At 42.8% G+C, this 20754-nt stretch overlaps 1 protein-coding gene across 1 annotated transcript in view; it reads right to left on the reverse strand.

Moving 5' to 3' along the window:
* RASA3 (RAS p21 protein activator 3) overlaps window positions 1–20754 on the reverse strand; it is a 278927-nt gene that overhangs the window by 162503 nt on the left and 95670 nt on the right. Inside the window, exon 3 of the mRNA XM_069757531.1 lies at window positions 13643–13746. Within this exon, the coding sequence (XP_069613632.1) occupies window positions 13643–13746 (104 nt within the window). The remainder of the gene's footprint in view (window positions 1–13642; window positions 13747–20754) is intronic.

Below are 20754 nucleotides of genomic sequence, written 5' to 3' on the forward strand. Positions count from 1 at the left end.
CGGGGCTCGGAATTGAGGGAGCACCATTTGACTTTTTGAATACGAGATTGGCCGGAATCAATGGTGGCGCCATGTTGCGTTTGGAGACGCCCTGATGTGCCTAAACAGTGGAAACCCCTCAATTCTACCTCCAACACTAACCCCAACACACCCCTAACCCTAATCCCAACTGTAGCCATAACCCTAATCACAACCCTAACCCCAACACACCCCTAACCACAACCCTAACCCCAACACACCCCTAACCACAACCCTAATTCCAACTGTAGCCATAACCCTAATCACAGCCCTAACCCTAACCCCATCACACCCCTAACCCTAATCCCAACTGTAGCCATAACCCTAATCACAGCCCTAACCCTAACCCTAATCCCAACTGTAGCCATAACCCTAATCACAACCCTAACCACAACACATCCCTAACCACAACCCTAATTCCAACCCTAACCCTAAGGTTATGTGCCCACGTTGCGGATTCGTGTGAGATTTTTCAGCATCATTTTTGAAAAATCCGCGGGTAAAAGGCACTGCGTTTTACCTGCGGATTTTCCGCGGATTTCCAGTGTTTTTTGTGCGGATTTCACCTGCGGATTCCTATTGAGGAACAGGTGTAAAACGCTGCGGAATCCGCACAAAGAATTGACATGCTGCGAAAAATACAACGCAGCGTTTCCGCGCGGTATTTTCCGCACCATGGGCACAGCGGATTTGGTTTTCCATATGTTTACATGGTACTGTAAACCTGATGGAACACTGCTGCGGATCCGCAGCCAAATCCGCACCGTGTGCACATGGCGTAATTCTAAAGGTATGTGCACACGCTGCGGAAAACGCTCCGGATCTGCAGCAGTTTCCCATGAGTTTACAGTTCAATGTAAACCTATGGGAAACAAAAATCGCTGTACACACGCTGCGGAAAAACTGCACGGAAACGCAGCGGTTTACATTCTGCAGCATGTCACTTCTTTGTGCGGATTCCGCAGCGGTTTTACAACTGCTCAAATAGAAAATCGCAGTTGTAAAACCGCAGTGAAATGCGCAGAAAAAACGCGGTAAATCCGCCATAAATCCGCAGCGGTTTAGCACTGCGGATTTATCAAGTCCGCAGCGGAAAAATCCGCAGAGGAACAGAATACGTGTGCACATACCGAAACCCTAACCCTAGCCCTAACCCAAGCCCTAACCCTAGCCCTACCCCTAACCCTATTCTAACATTAGTGGAAAAAAAAAATTCTTTATTTTTTTTATTGTCCCTACCTATGGGGGTGACAAAGGGGGGGGGGGGGTCATTTATTATTTTTTTTATTTTGATCACTGAGATATAATCTATCTCAGTGATCAAAATGCACTTTGGAACGAATCTGCCGGCCGGCAGATTCGGCGGGCGCACTGCGCATGCGCCCACCATTTTGGAAGATGGCGGCGCCCGGGGAGAAGACGGACGGACCCCGGCAGGATCGGTAAGTATGATAGGGTGGGGGGGAGCACGGGGGGGGATCGGAGCATGGGGGGGTGAATCGGAGCGCGGGAGGGGTGGAACGGAGCACGGGGGGTAGAACGGAGCACAGGGGGCGTGGAACGGAGCACGGGGGGGTGGAACGGAGCACGGAGGGGGTGGATCGGAGTGCAGGGGGGGTGATCGGAGCACGGGGGGGTGATTGAAGCACGGGGGGAGTGGACAAGAGCACGGGGGGAGCGGAGCACAGGACAGAGGGGAGCCGGAACAGTGTACCGGACAGATCGGGGGGCTGGGGGGGCGATCGGTGGGGTGGGGGCACATTAGTGTTTCCAGCCATGGCCGATGATATTGCAGCATCGGCCATGGCTGGATTGTAATATTTCACCCGTTATAATAGGTGAAATATTACAAATCGCTGATTGGCAGTTTCACTTTCAACAGCCAATCAGAGCGATCGTAGCCACGAGGGGGTGAAGCCACCCCCCCTGGGCTAAACTACCACTCCCCCTGTCCCTGCACCCAGCCTGCATGGACGCGATCTTTCCATGACGCCACATAGGCGTCATGGGTCGGATTGGCACCGACTTTCATGACGCCTACGTGGCGTCAAAGGTCGGGAAGGGGTTAAATAAAGATCCCTGTCCCCAGCCCCCTCCCACCCCCTGTGCGCCCGCCCGCTGGTAATAAAATACTCACCCGGCTCCCTCGCAGCGTCCTTTCCTCGCCGCACCTTATCCTGTATGAACGGTCACATGGGGCTGCTTATTACAGTAATGAATATGCGGCTCCACCCCTATGGGAGGTGGAGCCGCATATTCATGACTAATGGGCGGCACCACGTGACCGCTCATACAGGAGAAGCTGCGGCGAGGACAGGACGCTGCGAGGGAGCCGGGTGAGTATTTTATTACCAGCGGGCGGGCGCACAGGGGGTGGGAGGGGGGTGGGGACAGGGATCTTTATTTAAAACACGGAAAAAAAAAAGGATTTTTCATATCTTCTTTACAGCGAACGCTGCTGAAGAGAAGATATGAATGGCGGCTTCAGCACCACGTGGGGGGGACAGCGCTTACTGTAGCGCTGTCTCTTGCATGGCACACGGACTGCACACGGACAGCGCCCGTGTGCGGTACGTGTTTTACACGGACCCATTGACTTTAATGGGTCTGTGTAATCCATGCGCTCCCACGAACACTGACATGTCTCCGTGTTTTGCACACGGACACACGGTCCGTGAAAACACGCTGACATGTGCAGAGACACATTGATTTCAATGTGTCTACGTGAGTCAGTGTCTCCGGTACGTGAGGAAACGGTCACCTCACGTACCGGAGCCACTGACGTGTGAAACCGGCCTAAGGTGCATTGTACGATTAAGTCTTTAGCATTATGATGCATCCTGCAAATAGAGTAAAATGGAAACCTGCACTCCATAATTAGTATGTAAAAACATGCAAGTAACTTCATCACAGAAGAAGAAGACAGGAATTTTAGTGTCAACTATTGGAGGTAGCGAATCTAAAAATCACCATTTGTAGATGCATGTTTTGGAACGTTTGCCCCTCATTAGTTCAAAGCAGTGAGATTGGTTTGGATGGGTGATAGGCAAAGATTCTCCCTGTGGAGAGTGCCAAGATGGCGTAAGGTGACATATAGGCCATGCAAAACCTATTCCCATAGAAGTATTGCATATTGCATGACCTATAAGTCTCCTTTCGCCACGTGGCATTATCCATCGACTTACCTATTGTGTCCCCTACTTCCTTGTAGATTGCAAGCTTGTGAGCAGGGCCCTCACTCCTCCAGTAACTGTTTAACCCCTTCATGACACAGCCCTTTTTTCGTTTTTGCGTTTGTTTTTCACTCCCCTTCTTTTTTATTTTTCCATTAATTTGGCCATGTGAGAGCTTGTTTTTTCAGGACAAGTTGCACTTCTGAATGACACTACTGGTTTTACCATATCTTGTACTCAAAAATGGGGGGGTGGGGAAATTCCAAGTGCGGCGACATTGCAAAAAAAAGTGCAATTCTACAACAGTTTTTTGGATGTTTTTTTTTACTATGTTCACCAAAATTGACTGGCAGTTATGATTCTCCAGGTGATTATGAGTTCATAGAAACCAAACATGTCTAGGTTCTTTTTTATTTAAGTGATGAAAAAAAATCCAAAGTTTGTTAAAAAAAATAAAAAACTTTCGAGACCCGTAGCGTCTCCATTTTTCGTGATCTCGGTTTGGGTGAAGGCTTATTTTTTTGTGTGCCAAGCTGACATTTTTAATGATACCATATCGGTGTGGGTACGATCTTTTCAATCAGATTCATTCTTTTTATAGCTTGATAGATCGGGCGATTCTGAATGTGGCGATACCAAATACCTGTATATTTTTTTTTTTGTTTTATTTTGAATGGGGCGAAAGGGGGATGACTTGAACTTTTAATTTTTTTTAAATAATTTTTTACAACTTTTTATTTTTTTTTATTTTACTTTTGGCATGCTTCAATAGCCTCCATGACTAGATGAGGTCTGCTACATACAGGCGATGATCAGATCGCCTGTATGTAGCAGAATTGCTCACTCATAGCAATCAGGCAGTGACAACCATAGAGGTCTGCTGGAGACCTCTGGTTGTCATGCCAATCTATTGGTGACCCGAATCACATGACGGGATCACCGATGAGCGGGATTTCCGGCACACTTGCCAGAAACAGATGTTAAATGCCGCTGTCAGAGATTGACAGCTGCATTTAACAGGTTAACAGCCGCAGGTGGATGTGGGATAGAGGCAAATGTCAGCTGTTCAAAACAGCTGACACGTGTCAGGAAAGATGTGGGCTCAGTGCCGGAGCCCACATCAAAGGGGGGCTAGTACGGCACATGTTGTGAAGGGGTTGTCTGTATATGCCACCGTTTAATGGTAAAGTGCTGTGGAATATGTTGGTGCTACAAAAATAAAAATCATCATTATCCACAAATCTTTACCCTTAGACTCCATTTAAAAATATAAAATCTAATGGTAGGCTTGCTACAGCAAAGAGCTGATGTCAGAGGTTTCTTGGATGTAGAGGGTTCATATTATTTCTGAATATCTATATTTAATGTTTCTTTGGCTTTTCAGTCTGCAGTAAAAAGTCATGTGTGTTCAAGAAACATGAGCATTGGTAATAAATAACCAGCCAGTCTGCCTTCTGAGTGGAGGGATTACCATGGCCTGTGACACAGAGAAACCTGACCTAACTTGTGAATTCCAACAGCCAGTCTGGGCTCTCCTCACTTCCGCCTCTTGTAAATCCGCCTGCACTATAAAAAGCCCAGCCTTAAATAAAGATTCACAATTTTTATTTTGGTTGTACATTAATGAAAAAGGTGACTTGCTTATTAGAAGAAAACACGTTTTTACCTTCTCCTTCAGCAGTGAAAGGTGACAGATGGCTGGCAGGGCATTTTTTTTTACAGTTTGTCAGCTGCCAGGTGTAAACATGCAAGTAAACACAGTACCATGCCCAAAACTGAAGTCTACAGGTCATTTTCTAAAACCCACATTAACAAATTTGATGGTACAGAGTAATTATGTATTGTCTATGAACTACATTGCTTGTGGTTTTCATTGACATTGCATTTTCACCTTTCAATCTAACGAGTGAAGAACACATTTCCACTACACTATAGCCACACAATACTTCTGCTTCGTAATAACCAGATTTATATTTTGCAGTGTGTGTCAAAAAGATAATTTTCTTCACAGACAATTATATCTGTCCAAAAACACAACTGAATATGAGGTCAATGACAACGCAACTAAAGAAAACACTACATTGAAGAGCAATAAGGAATTATTCCCAAATTTAAAAGTCATCTCCTAGCCAAATCAATCCGTCCCCACCAAACCCTAAGTGGGGCTCAGAAAAGCCTCATCAAAAGTGAACTGTGACTGCACCCGCGTGCCAGGTCCCTTTTTTTCCTCAATGAGACTGCTGGGGATAGCCAGGTACTGTACTCTATCTCAGGCATTACCATAGAGAATGAATTTCAACAGGACAGTTCAGAGCACTAGACTCAGGATTAAAATATACAATTTCCAAATAGTGGGGTTGTACAGTAACGTATGTAACCCCCATTGATCCGGAAGATAGGTAATAATAAGCTCTTACAGAAGGACGTACACAGACTGACTCTTTTTTAATGCACTCTTTGAGCCAAAGCCAGGAGTTCATCCAGCAGAGAGTATAAGTTCTTCCTGCAGCAGCTTTACAAAAAAGTTTCGAGCCTGATTATAGCTATAAAATCAGAACAGGTGGCCTATGGAAGCGGGAGGGATAACAGAAGGAGAAGAGTTGACCACTGGGAATGGAAGGTATAACAGCAGGAGAAGAGGTGACCACTGGAAATGGAAGGTACAACAGGAGGAAAAGACTCCGGTGACAACTGGAAAAAGGAGGGATAATAGATGGTTATTGCTGCTGTAAAGGTATGGTCCCATCGTCAGTAAACTCTGCGGGTTGGACGCTGCATACAACCTGTTTTTTTGGGGGGAGGGACAAAAACACAGACGGGTGTTTTCTTTTGTTTTGCTTTTTTTTCAGACAAAAGTGAACTCAAAGGGAATGGAAAATATAAGGGAGGAAATAAAGACTACTTCTCCTTCCTGCTGGACCCACGTATGGCTATGTGAACCCCTTAAAGACCAGGCATACAAGGAACAACATAAGCTTGATTTTGTTGCGGCACCATTTTGCGGTGAAATAACAGAAATACTGCTAAGAAACAAGTGGCAGTCACAGCCAAATGATCTTTATTAAACATTTAAAGTGAATGTATCATTGGAAAATGGCTCCTATTAAAAGAGATTTGTGTGCTATTTTTTTTTTAAATTGCAATGTATTTTTCATACCACAGTCTGTATTGGAATATTTTTTTAATTAAAAAGCTTGAAATTTTCACACTGGACACAGGGCTATTTTAGACTGATACTTACAGAAGATTTTCCAGTAGCCTCATTATTATCACAGACAGGATTACAATGGCAGGTACCACATGTATACACAGCTGATAACAGAAAATGCGCTGTTCACAATAGGCAATGTCACGGCTGACCCAGTTCCCCCTCCGCTCCCTTCACAATGACCTCAACACACACAAATTCTTCTATACAGAAGATTGACTCAGATCCATTGCTGCTAATGTTCATGTGAATTTCCAGAAAGAACAGGAAGTAGGAGTGTATAATAGCTGAGTGGCCAGTGCGAAAATTGCAGGTTTATTTTTTTCTTTTTATATTGAGATATGGAAAACTAAAGTACAGAAAAAGGTTTTTGTGTTCAGTGTTATGTTCAAGCTAAACTAAACATAAGTGCACAAAAAATGTAAATCATCATTACAATTAAAACAGATATAAGGACATGAACAAAATTGTTCAAAATTTTCTGTCAGGCTGGGGTCATACTGCGAGAGAATCGGGCCAATTATGCCAATGACACTCTGATCAAATTCCGACAGAGTTTGACCCAAGAGTCATCTTACTGTGATCAGATTCTCGGACAATGAAACAGTCACAGCACAAGTGCGTTGAAGATGGAGAATTTGATTTCTCCATGGTCTCTGTCTGCGGATGTCGGGTTGCACTCGGATGACATCAGAGTGTAGTCCAATGTTTCACACGCACCTGGAAATCTGTATGGGTGCGTGTGATCCAAATATCGTAGCTACCCGTAGGATGCTACGATTGACAAAACGGCATAACAAAAAAAACTGCAGATCTTCACTGTCCCATAGTATAACATTGAGCAGAATGCTATGCAATAAAACATCAGAAAGCATTCGGCTGTTACACGCCAGTGTGAGCCAGCCCACAAAGTAAGAAAAACCCACAATGGTCACTAAAATAACTGTCAAAACTGATTTTCAATTTAAATTTACTTAATATCAATGAATGACAATCTGAAATTGCTTGTGAATTGTGGTTCAATAGAGCAAAAAGCAAAAAAAATACACTAATGAAAATGGCCTGGACAAAAATGATGGCACCCTAGAAGAGACTGAAAATAATTTGAATATAGGGACATGTTAATCTAAGGTGTGTCTAGTAACCAGCATCACAGGTCTGTAAAATCTTGTAACCAGTCAGTCTGCCTATTTAAAGGGTGAAAAGTAGTAATAGTGCTGTTTGGTATCATGATGTGTACCACACTCAACACAGACCAAATGAAGCTAAGGAGAGAAAACCAATAAATCCTCCCCTCCCTTAGATAAGCCCCATCCATGAGCTAAACGGAGCAAGTCAGCAGTATACAATCCCTCTTTATCACTGCAGAATTTCTAGAGTACTATGAAGAGGCCTGTGTAGTCTCGAAAGCTTGCAATTTGTTAGCATCTTTTCAGTTAGCCATTAAAAGGTATCAACCACTGAGGAAAAAAACAAGTACAAATGCATAAAAATGTGTACATTTTATGCAGTATATTCCTGTCAACACTCTGGTTTTTGCTGCAGAAAAAAATCTTTTTACCAGTTCTCAACATGTGCACAGAGCCTTAGAGAGGTTGTCAACTAATTTTATCATAGAATCACAGAATTGTAGAGTTGGAAGGGACCTCCAGGGTCATCATGCCCAACTCCCTGCTCAATGCAGGATTCATTAAACCATCTCAGATGTCTGTCCAGCCTCTGTTTAAAAACTTTCATTGAAGGAGAACTCGACACCTCTCGTGGCAGCCTGTTCCACTCATTGTTCAAACTCCCCGTCAAAAAGTTTTTTTTTAATATCTAATCTGTATCTTCCCACTTTCAGTGCCAATCCTTTGCCTCTTGTGTTCCCATATGCCAATGAGAATAAGAATGATTCCTCTACACTGCGACATCCCTTCAGATATTTGTAGACAGCAATAACGTCTCCTCTGAGCAGAGATCTGGACACAGTATTCCAGATGAGGCCTGACCAAGGAGAAGTAGAGGGGGGAAATTACTTTACATGTTCTAGACTCTATGCTTCTCTTAATACATCCCAGAACTGTGTTTGCCTTTTTTGCTGCTGCATCACACTGTTGACTCATGTGCAGTCTGTGATCTATTAGTATACCCAAGTCTTTTTCGCACGTGCTGTTGCTTAGTTCTCTTCCTCCCATTATGTGGATGTAATTTTTGTTTTTCTTGCACAGATGTAGAATCTTGCATTTCACCCTGCTAAATACATTTTATTAGTTGCTGCCCATTGTTCAAGCTTATCTAATTCCTTCTGAATCCTTTCTCTGTCTAGTCTAGTGTTCACTATCCCTCCTAGGTTTGCATAGTCTTCATATTTGATTACATTGATGACCTATCCTTAGGCTAGGTCATCAATGTCTGATCGGTAAAGGTCCTACACCCAGCACCACTCCCGATCAGCTGTTATCGGTGTTGTCGGCTGCTGGCTGGAAAGTACTCACTTGCTGAGCTGCTCTATCTACTTGTAGTAGCCGCTGCAAGGTAATGCATATCTGGCTCTTATTGATTTGAATAAGAATAGGTCAATGTAAAAGTAGTGTACAACTTCTTTAAGCTCGTGCTACAAGGCGACATGTGTCCCATGACACTGAAATCCCAGCGACATCTTGCAACCTTGGATGTAAATAATTTTCTATGGTGTGTTACGACCTGCAACATTCCGTGGCTGCAACCTATTTGCCATAGACTTCAATAAAAGTCATATCTTTTTTTTTTTTAATCAGATAAATTTTTATTAAGGAAAATCAATGATAACAAATGACATCAAGCTGTTATTCACAGATAATCATATATTTTATGAACATAACTCCCCACCCCTTTTTCCCTCCCTAACCCCCTCCCCCCCCTTCGAATAAAAGTCATATCTAATAAGTGCATTACTTGCATCGCTGTGGAGTCAGTAAGCCAAACCTCCGACTCCTCAATTTCCTTGAGTCTGACTCCCCAGCACTGCCTCACTACTGAGCATGTGTATAAAGTGCAGCACAGATTCATCTCCACTAAAAGCCGAGATCCTGAGATCAGTAACAGAACAGACATTTGTAGGACATTTCATAACTTTCCCAAAAAATCCGCACCACTTTCCGCAAAGTGGCCTAAATCTCATATCCCTATCACATTATAACAAATAAAACACTGTGTAAAATAGACCGGCTGGATAATTGATGGTGCAATAGCACAAATAGTTTTTATTTTTTTGCTTATGTGTAGAAACCTAGTTGTCAATGTACGCCTAAATGTAAAATTCTGGGGTAATGTGCAAAATGAAATCATGTACAGTAATTGTTCCTCTTCACTTCAAAAATTTGAAATTATGGATTAAAAATGAACAGTGTGGCCATGTTCCCATAAACCGTAAATGCTGCATTTTTTGCGTAGAACATATTTCGTTCAACAATTCAAGCAAAGTGGATGGGATTTTATGAAAACTTACCGTATGTACTCTATGCTATTGAAGATGCTGCCAAATTGAGCATATTTCTCTATAGGCTTCTATGGGGAGCCCCAAAAAAGCAAATAAAAACACTTTCGATCTAATGTGCAGAATTCCATTACTTCTGCACTATAAATCTCATTTAAAAACACTGCTTCAAATTGCCACTAAAAAGCATAAAAAAGTGTAAGTGCTTAACAAAACGCAGCAAAAATTCAAGAAATACAGAAGAGTTGGTGTTGCTTAATCTTTGGATTTCATGCGGAACTTGTCATCTTACAATATTCCCTACCATTGTATAAATGATCTGTGCTCTTGATAGCAGATTAATTTTTGCCAGAAATTAATGTGTACAGTCAGAGCGAAACGTGAAGGTTCTCGATTATGTTCCTGTCTCCCAGATTCCTATTTGACTGCTTTGTTTTGTGGATTAAGCGTACTTACAGCTTTCAAAATTCAGCCCAAAATCTCTGCTCCGTATAATGGCATTTACATTGGAAATGCAATCTGTTTTAATCCCAGTTTATCTACTCTTTAAAGAGCTCTTCGATAAAAGTAATTTTAGGGAACTGCACATCCGTTGTAATTCTTCAATAGCAGGCGGCTTGTTGGACATGAATGCAACTGTCCTTCATTTTGTCGGATTTATTTTGTAGAGTTGTGTGTGAGGCTTCAGCTGCTCTTAATAAAATCACTTTTAAGTGTTGCGCATATAAATGAATATAAATTATTCAAGCAGGCTTAATATTTACTAGTAAAAAAATAAATTAAAAAATAAATATATTGCTTTCCAAAAATATACCATCATTGACAATGTACTAACGATCTAGAGTTTTCAGCATGCCATCACCAAAGTTAACATTTTCTTGTATAGCAAGAAGGTTCTCATACTGATTGTTGTCTTGCCGGATATTTTGCATATTCCTAAGGCTGGGGTTCTACCATGACCTATGTTGTGCAGGAATTCTCAGAAAAGTAGCGTGACAAAAATATCTAGCCTTGCCTGCGACGTTTTGTCTACTCACTATTTTAGAACTCGGAGTTTGCAGTAAATAAAATAACCAAGTTATCAGGGCTCTAGAGTCGGAGTTGTGCAGTCTGACTCCCTGTCCATTTTGGTGGAGTTGGAGTCTGTATAAAATGGACCGAGTCCTAAAATATATATGATAAATTGGGTACTGTAGTTCAGTGCAGGATGTGCTGTAAATTTACCGCGATTTACCGCGATTTGTTTGCGGATTTTGTTCGGATTTCACCTCCGGTTTTACACCTGCGGATTCCTATTATAGAGCAGGTGTAAACCGCTGCGGAATCCACACAAAGAATTGACATGCTGCGGAATAAACGCAGCGTTTCCGCGCGTTTTTTTCTGCAGCATGGGCACTGCGGATTTTGTTTTCCATAGGTTTACATGGTACTGTAACCTCATGGAAAACTGCTGCAAATCAGCAGCGGCCAATCCACAGCAAAATCCGCAACGTGTGCACATACCCTTACAATGCTAGACACTCATTAATAATTGATTCCATCTTCTAGGCGGCCATTCTCGATAGCACATCTACTGTAAACAGGCAATGTGCTGCCGACAATCTACAAACTGTATAGGGACTGAACTGCAATCATTTATTAACAGTTGTATAGAAAGCACGCTGTATGGGTGATATTTAGTATTTTTGTTATTAACCCCTAACAGCCCTGAACAGCGCATAGGTTATATGAACCCCTCTAGTAACCACCAATGAGAGCCTCTGGCTCATTACCCACATTGTGTGAAACACAGTAGGCCACAGATGGCGTCAGGTCTTTAGGTCTATTTTAAAGTCGTGTGGTCATGGATTCCTTGCCGGCAAATTAAGAAACAATTGTGTTTTTTGACGATTGTTCTATAATATTGACTGTTTCATATTTCATAGCCCTGATCCTGACCTTGGGGTTTTTTTTGTTTTTTTTAAAGACTAGGCTCCTGGTTCTTCCTTCAGATTTGCCATCTGGTTCCTGTCTCTTGCTTGTTACATCCACGCTGATCTAACATGTAAATTCCTGGCAGTATTCATTACTTTGCATCAGTGTTTTTGCTATAATCCACTCTACGATTTACTAAGGACTATTTTCTGGAAATCCAACTTGGAAAATCTTTCTGAAGGAGTTAAGGATAAAAAAAACGGAAAAAAAAAAAAATTCTTTGAACAAGCACACTGGGGATGCCAGCAGTAAATTGACTATAATTTAGACCACATTCACACATTCAGTATTTGGTCAGTATTTTACAACACTATTTGGAAGCCAGAAAAGGAGTAGGAGAAAAATGAAGAAGTGGTGAATATGTTTCTATTATACTTTTCCTCTGATTATCCCACTCCTGGTTTTGGCTTATAAATGCTGGGGTAAAATACTGACCAAATACTGAACAATGTGAATGTGGCGTTAGAGGATTTGATTTTCTAAAGAGATCACGATCTTGAATAATAAAAAATTTCTTAGAAGTAGTTAAAACAGTGGTCATAACAGAAGAGCGATCTGGCATTAACAGTATTGGGTGTCATAATCATTGTATAGGTGATCGCCAAGACAAATTTTGAAAATGATGAAAAAGTCGACATATTGAGCCTTAGGCTAGGTTCACATTGCGTTAATGGGTTAACACTAACGGACAGCGTTGCACGGCGAAAATGTCGCAATTAACGCCGTGCAACGGGTCTATTAGCGCACCCATTGACAGCAATGTTATTTCTGCCGCTAGCACGTGCCATTTTCGGCACGCGCTACAATGTGCCATTCTTTTGTGACAGACCGGACGCTGCTTGCAGCGTCCGAGGTCCGGTCCTCACTAGCGCAGATCGGGGATCTTCGCTAGCGGGGACGGCGAACGCGGACCAAAAAGAAACATTGCGTTAGCACAATCCGCTAGCGCTATGCGCTTAACGGATTGCCCTAATGCAATGTGAACCTAGCCTTACGGGTAATGAAGGACAAGGGGAACAGGGCAGGATTAAGAACCACTGAAGGATTTCTTAAATAAGGACCAGTTGAAAGGGTATGAGGAAAACCTCTCACCAGGCTCGACTGAGATGAGATACGGCCTGATATACAAATTGCCTATTCAGAGAGAAAGAGGACTTGAACAATATAGCGCCACCTGTTGGAAGTAGCGATCCTACAAGTCACAATCAACCCTTTAACAAGTCTTGCAATATGACTTCGGATAAAAGCCAAATCAGAATCTCAATTTGCATGTCACTCTCCACAAGGAGAAACCTTACCCCTTAGATCCCAGGCCTGAATATGCAGTATTTTATAACATGGGGTTGGTCCGGGGTGTCGCTGGTCTTGGTCCAGCGCCTGCCTCCCTTCTTCTTGAGATGATGTCCTCCTTCCTGCTTCGTGTGGACGACACGTCCCTACATCATTCGCAGTCTCCTCAGCATCCTGCTCCTGCACAGGCATACTTCTCTGCACTGACTAGAAGGAGGATGGCTTCGCAAGAAGAAGGGAGGCGCTGGACCAAGACTAGCGACACCCCTCGGACTTGACCGCCCCACAGGTGAGTAATAAAAGCTCTTTTTCTTGTCTTGCACGTCTGCTTGGGGGCTTATATATAGCATTACAGAATGATGGATATCAGGCCTGAAAGGTGGTGGCCGCATCTCATATCGGTTAAACCCGGTGACAAGATTTGTAACAAGGCTTAAACGTCCCAGAAAACAAACCTTCTACACATCTATAACACCACCAATTCAATCGAATATATTTTGTTCAATTATAAATGACACTTACCCATGATGGAATCCCTGCGAAAAACATCTCTGTCAAATATGTAAAAGGAGAGGTGGCGAAAGTTTCGTGGAATCTCACAATAAAAATCTTCTCCGTAAAAAGGACTGAACAGGGAAGAGAAAAAGCGCAGGTCATTATTTCGTTTTTCCACTATCATCACACATAATGTTTCAACGAAATAGTAACACATTACCTTACCAACAGCAATTCGATACATGGTGACAGCCAAAACCCAGATGCTAACAGCATTGGCCAAGAAATAATCATGCCTATATGGGTTTTACACCACCAGAGTAAATGATGATTTAGTGATTAAGTGTCAATAACAGCACAACCCATGTACACGTGTGGAACGGTTTTGGAAGACAAACTGGTTTAAGAATTTTTGAAAAATCATTGTAACTTGAATCCACATTTAACATTCATTGCTAGAGACAGCTGGCTTTTCAGCATGCGAGACTGGTTGTAAGACCCAACCATACAGCAGGGGCATTTTATTGGTTATACACTGGTATCACTGACGTGCATGTGTAGTAGAGTCTCTACACAGTTCAGCATTACATGGCTAATTTTTTTTATATTGTATTCTGTACAATTTCCTGAAGAAGCAATCGCTCTAGTGAAGTCACAACAGCAAAAATTATAATTCTTAAACTTTAGGAACCACTGTTTAAATTTACAAAGAAAAATCCACAATAAGACTAACTATTCATATTGTACAAAACGTGTCAAAGCCCTACTGCAATAATTTAAAGGTGTTGTCCATCATAGAGGTCAAATTTATTTTAATTTACTTAAAAAAGGTGATCTGTAAGGATGAACCTTCTTAAGATATATCTGCACCAGACACAGCGCAGCAGCAGCACCAGACACAGCACAGCAGCAGCACCAGACACAGCGCAGCAGCAGCACCAGACACAGCGCAGCAGCAGCACCAGACACAGCGCAGCAGCAGCACCAGACACAGCGCAGCAGCAGCACCAGACAGCGCAGCAGCAGCACCAGACACAGCGCAGCAGCAGCACCAGACAGCGCAGCAGCAGCACCAGACAGCGCAGCAGCAGCACCAGACACAGCGCAGCAGCAGCACCAGACACAGCACAGCAGCAGCACCAGACACAGCACAGCAGCAGCACCAGACACAGCACAGCAGCAGCACCAGACACAGCACAGCAGCAGCACCAGACAGCGCAGCAGCAGCACCAGACACAGCGCAGCAGCAGCACCAGACACAGCACAGCAGCAGCACCAGACACAGCACAGCAGCAGCACCAGACACAGCACAGCAGCAGCACCAGACACAGCACAGCAGCAGCACCAGACACAGCACAGCAGCAGCACCAGACACAGCACAGCAGCAGCACCAGACACAGCACAGCAGCAGCAGCAGACACAGCACAGCAGCAGCAGCAGACACAGCGCAGCACCATTTTTATTTTTATTTTTAAGTTTTTTTCCCATTTTTCTCCTCAATATTTGGGGTGCATCTTATTATCCAGAGAGTCTTATAATCTGAAAAATACGGTATTTCTCTTGTTCAGTTTTGATGAGGTTTCAGCCCTCCATACCTTGGCTATATTTGTGTGCACTGAACACCTTGTACTTCTGTCCATTCCAGGGAGGTTTCAGCTCTGGAATATAACAACACTGGAGGATAATGGGTTCCTGGTCGATTCTGGTTAATGTGAATCTTTTTTTCTTAACATATTTTTAGCGACCGTGTTACCCATTTGCAACAAAACTTTTGATGGTTCATGCCCCAATACCTTAGCAGTTTCAAAAATGCTTCTGTAAAACTCAATTTTTTACTTTTCAGAGTTCGTAAAAGGTTGTGTTTTTTTTGCCAAAATATGAATTTAAAGAGTATCCCATTTGTTACCTATTCCTCCTCTTTTCTCCCTCCTATTACTACATGTTGTGAGGCAGTGACTGGTATCACATGCGAGGGTCACTATGTGCCCCCCCCCCCAGGAAGCGCACAGAAGCATATTGACACCATGGGAGTGCATTGCAGTCACAGGCATGGCTGTGATTGCAATGCAGAATATAAGTGAGGGTTGGTCTTGGGCAAGCTATTTGTCCAAGGCAGATTTAAGAAGACCTGTTCTGGGCTTTTATTTTTTAAACGAACTACAGGATGGTAGTGGGGCAGTCTGTTTCCTCCCCTGATCAGGTTTTATATGTAACCTACGGCCACAGGTTCCTTGTCAAAAACCCTGAAGCAGAGGGTTGGGTATGTCAGTTTGGTTTTGCAAGTGTGCAGAGCAGAAGGCTCTGCAGAGCTCCACCTGTGTGAGGTAACAGACAAGCTGAGTTAAACAGCCTGGCACCCACGGCAACCAGGTTTCTGATGTGGACGGTCTGCTTTCCCGGCCGCGATCTGGAGGATAACGTGTGCGGTGGATTTTCAGTGAGTTTGACATTAAAACACATTTTGCTTTGAACTTTGCTGGGTCACTGGGTTGCTTGTGGATACCGCTGCACTACAATGTATAGAAACTATTGCAGTAGCCCAAAATTCTGTATGACATTTACCTTATCCACCTGGCAAAAATAACAGGCTATGGTTGTTTAAGTCAATTTCTCTCTTTTTTTGGCAATAGATTTTATAAAATGTAATTGACGCAATAGCTAATATTTTTTTTGTTGTTGTTTTTTTTTTTCTTTAAGTGCACCCGGATGCGAATCTCCACAAGAAATTCTGAATAAATACGGTAGTTATAATTAAAGGTCATTTCCAACTATGTGTTTAAGAATGTATGTACTATTCTATTTTTAACAGAGCTGCCAGCAAAAGTCTGCATTATTAAAATGCTATGAAATCTTGTCATATTCTCAACTAAAAGGCAATTTCACATTTCTGCACTTCAGCAGTCTTTTCGCATCCATATTACAACGTCAATTCCTGGCCCAACTGCATGTTTTGTGGCTCAAACTAAGAGCATCATATAGGCCCTGCACAAAGTGTTCATGAGTATCTTGATAATAGTATGTTTGACCTCATAATACTTATTCCACATCTTGGCCATGGAAGTGGACTAGTGTCCATAATGCACAGAACCTCTACTATTCATTGTTGCTACAAATGAATAACAGTTGAAGATATGAAGATGCATAATAGCATTGCATAGATACAACATACAATCATGGCCAAAAGTATTGACACCCCTGCAATTGTCAGATAATCCTCATTTTCTTCCTGAAAATAATTACAAACAAATTATTTGGTATTATTATCTTCATTTAATTTGTCTTAAATGAAAAAACACAAAAAGAATTGTCCTAAAGCCAAATTGGATATAATTCCACACCAAACATAAAAAAAGGGGTGGACAAAAGTATTGGCACTGTTCGAAAAATCATGTGATGCTTCTCTAATTTGTGTAATTAACAGCACCTGTAACTTACCTGTGGCCCCTAACAGGTGTTGGTAATAACTAAATCACACTTGCAGCCAGTTGACATGGATTAAAGTTGACTCAACCGCTGTCCTGTGTCCTTGTGTGTACCACATTGAGCATAGAGAAAAGAAAGAAGACCAAAGAACTGTCTGAGGACTTGAGAAACCAAATTGTGAGGAAGCATGAGCAATCTCAAGGCTACAAGTCCATCTCCAAAGACCTGAATGTTCCTGTGTCTACCGTGCGCAGTGTCATCAAGAAGTTTAAATCCCATGGCACTGTGGCTAATCTCCCTAGATGTGGACGGAAAAGAAAAATTGACAAGAGATTTCAACGCAAGATTGTACGGATGCTAGATAAAGAACCTCGACTAACATCCAAACAAGTTCAAGCTGCCCTGCAGTCCGAGGGTACAACAGTGTAAACCCGTACTATCCGTCAGCGTCTGAATGAAAAGGGACTGTATGGTAGGAGACCCAGGAAGACCCCACTTCTTAACCCGAGACATAAAAAAGCCAGGCTGGAGTTTGCCAAAACTTACCTAAAAAAGCCTAAAATGTTTTGGAAGAATGTTCTCTGGTCAGATGAGACAAAAGTAGAGCTTTTTGGGCAAAGGCATCAACATTTACAGGAGAAAAAAAGAGGCATTCAAAGAAAAGAACACGGTCCCTACAGTCAAACATGGCGGAGGTTCCCTGATGTTTTGGGGTTGCTTTGCTGCCTCTGGCACTGGACTACTTGACCATGTGCATGGCATTATGAAGTCTGAAGACTACCAACAAATTTTGCAGCATAATGTAGGGCCCAGTGTGAGAAAGCTGGGTCTCCCTCAGAGGTCATGGGTCTTCCAGCAGGACAATGACCCAAAACACACTTCAAAAAGCACTAGAAAATGGTTTGAGAGAAAGCACTGGAGACTTCTAAGGTGGCCAGCAATGAGTCCAGACCTGAATCCCATAGAACACCTGTGGAGAGATCTAAAAATGGCAGTTTGGAGAAGGCACCCTTCAAATATCAGGGACCTGGAGCAGTTTGCCAAAGAAGAATGGTCTAAAATTCCAGCAGAGCATTGTAAGAAACTCATTGATGGTTACCGGAAGCGGTTGGTCGCAGTTATTTGGGCTAAAGGTTGTGCAACCAAGTATTAGGCTGAGGGCTGAGTACTTTTGTCTGGCCCATTTTTGGAGTTTTGTGTGAAATGATCAATGTTTTGCTTTTTGCTTCATTCTCTTTTGTGCTTTTTCATTTAAGACAAATTAAATGAAGATAATACCAAATAATTTGTGTTTGCAATCATTTTCAGGAAGAAAATGAGTATTATCTGACAGAATTGCAGGGGTGTCAATACTTTTGACCATGACTGTATAAGCCTTAGAGGGTCTACTCTGAACATCACTTGTGTAGGAGTTGTGGGTGAAAGGTTCTGATTAATTTAGTTGTTGGACAGGTTTGACTAGGCTTTTGACCAGTAAATTCTTCTGTGTTATGAAGCATGTCTTTCACGATTCATATAAAGATTGCTATGTCAGGCAGGTTGTTTTGGACCTATAGATTTATTGCCTTCTAAACTAGGTAATTAAACAAAATTGTAGTGAGATAAAAAAGACATCCCATTACCTTTTATATTATAAATGTTAAGTACATTGCATAATACTTTGCTAAAAGTCCAGTTAACCATTCATTGGCCTTCATTAAGGTAGTCAGTCTTTTTTTTTTAGGTTGGGAGCTTACACAATGTAATAAAGTGCATATTTTTTTATCTTAGGGACATTTTGTAGAAACACTTAAAGGGGTTTTCACATGAACAAACGTTCATCTTAATCAATAGATCTTAGAATAGAAATAATTTCCACAATTGGATGTGATTAAATAAAATGTCCCTGTGCTGAGATAATCTTATAAATGTGCCCCTGCTGTGTACTGTGTAATGGCCGTGTCTGACCGTACAGGAACATGGTCTGATCATACTACAGCTCCTGGGCAGGAGAGGAAGCAAAAGAAAGGATACAGACAGGACAGCAGATTCTTTCTAGGAAATAAAACACTGTTTAAAAACATACCATGAAATGTTTTACCTCACAAAAAGAATCAGCTGTGATCCCATGCTGCAATATCTGTATACTCACTTTTGTTTCCTCCCCTGCACAGGAGATGTGGTATGATGAGATCATGTCCCTGTACGGTCAGACACAACCATTACACATTAAGATCTATTGATAAAAATGAACTTTTGTTTGTGGGAAAACCCCTTTTACCCCTTTCCGACCTCAGACATATCCATATGATCCGATCGCCTGGTATTTAGCGACCAGGAACGTATGGATACATGCCCAGGCAATTTTGGGCGAAAAGAGTGTCGCGAGCGATCACCGCCAGGTGTCAGCTGATTCTGACAGCTGACACCCGGCACTCAGTGCCAGGAGCGGTCCCGCACGACATCAGATCTAGCAAAGTTGCTTGATCATGCTCAGAGCATGATGAAGCAAGTTTGCCTGTCAGTACAGCGCTGACAGCTTGCATGGCATAGGAATGCTCCTGCATCCCCATGCTATACAAGCAATCAGCCTGCAAAAAATGAAAGTCCCATAGTGGGACAAAGTAAAAATCTGCACTTCAATAAGGCACTCCTTCCCTTTGGAGCTTTGCATTGTGCCTTAAAAGTAGTTTTCAACCGCTTGGGGTATTGAAACATTGAAGAGAAATTGCGTAATAAATTGAGCTGTTCGTTTTCTCCTATTACCCCTTTTAAAAACTACAAACTTGGAGTCAAAGCAACATTTTACTTTAAAAGAATGGTAATATTTCATTTACTTAGCCCAATGTTAAACAAGTCTGTGAATCGCCAGAGAGTTACAAATACTCACTACTCCACTAGATGAATTCCTTGAGAGGTGTAGTTTGCAAAATGGGGTAACTTGTGGGGGTTTCTGCTGTTTTGGCATGTCAGGGGTTCTTTAAATGTGACATAGTGTCTGCAACCTATTCCAGCCAAAATGGTGCTCCTTCCCTTCTGAGCAGGGCCGGCGTCAGCACCCGGCACAGCGGGCAAATGCCGGGGCCCTGGGGAGAGAGGGGGGCCCACTCACGCTGTCATAGATACAGCTGGGAGAGCAGAGCAGGAGATAACATGCTCTCTCCGCCTACAAAGTCACTGCTGGCTGCGTTCTCTTAACCCCTATGTGCCAGCTCTGACACAAGCATCTTATCACTCAGTGAGTGCAGCCAGGCAGGCACACATAGGGGTTAAGAGAAGGCAGCCAGCGTGACATTGTTTGTGGGGGGAGAGAGCAAGTTCTCTGCTCTGCTCTCCGCCCCTGGCTGGCTGCCATGCTGCTGAAGTTATGAGGCAGATTCAGGAGGAGCTCCTAGTCCTACCAGTGCATGAGTGAGTGGCGCTGCTATATACTATGTGGGCTGCGCTGCTATATACTACGTGGGCTGCTATATGCTACGTGGGCTGCTATATACTACATGGGCTGCTATATACTACGTGGGCAGTGTTATATACTACATGGCTTTGTTTATATGCGATCATGAATCGGGGTATGTGTTAAAGGGGGGGCCCACTGAGACTCTTTCACCCGGGGCCCTCAAAAACCTGGAGCCGACCCTGCTTCTGAGCCCTGCCGTGTGCCCCAAACAGTTTTCCACCACATATGGGGTATCTGTAAAATTTGTAGAAATTTCACAACCAATTGTATGGTCCATTTG

This window comes from Ranitomeya imitator, chromosome 3 (genome assembly GCF_032444005.1).
Source record: "Ranitomeya imitator isolate aRanImi1 chromosome 3, aRanImi1.pri, whole genome shotgun sequence".
Taxonomy (NCBI): Eukaryota; Metazoa; Chordata; class Amphibia; order Anura; family Dendrobatidae; genus Ranitomeya; species Ranitomeya imitator.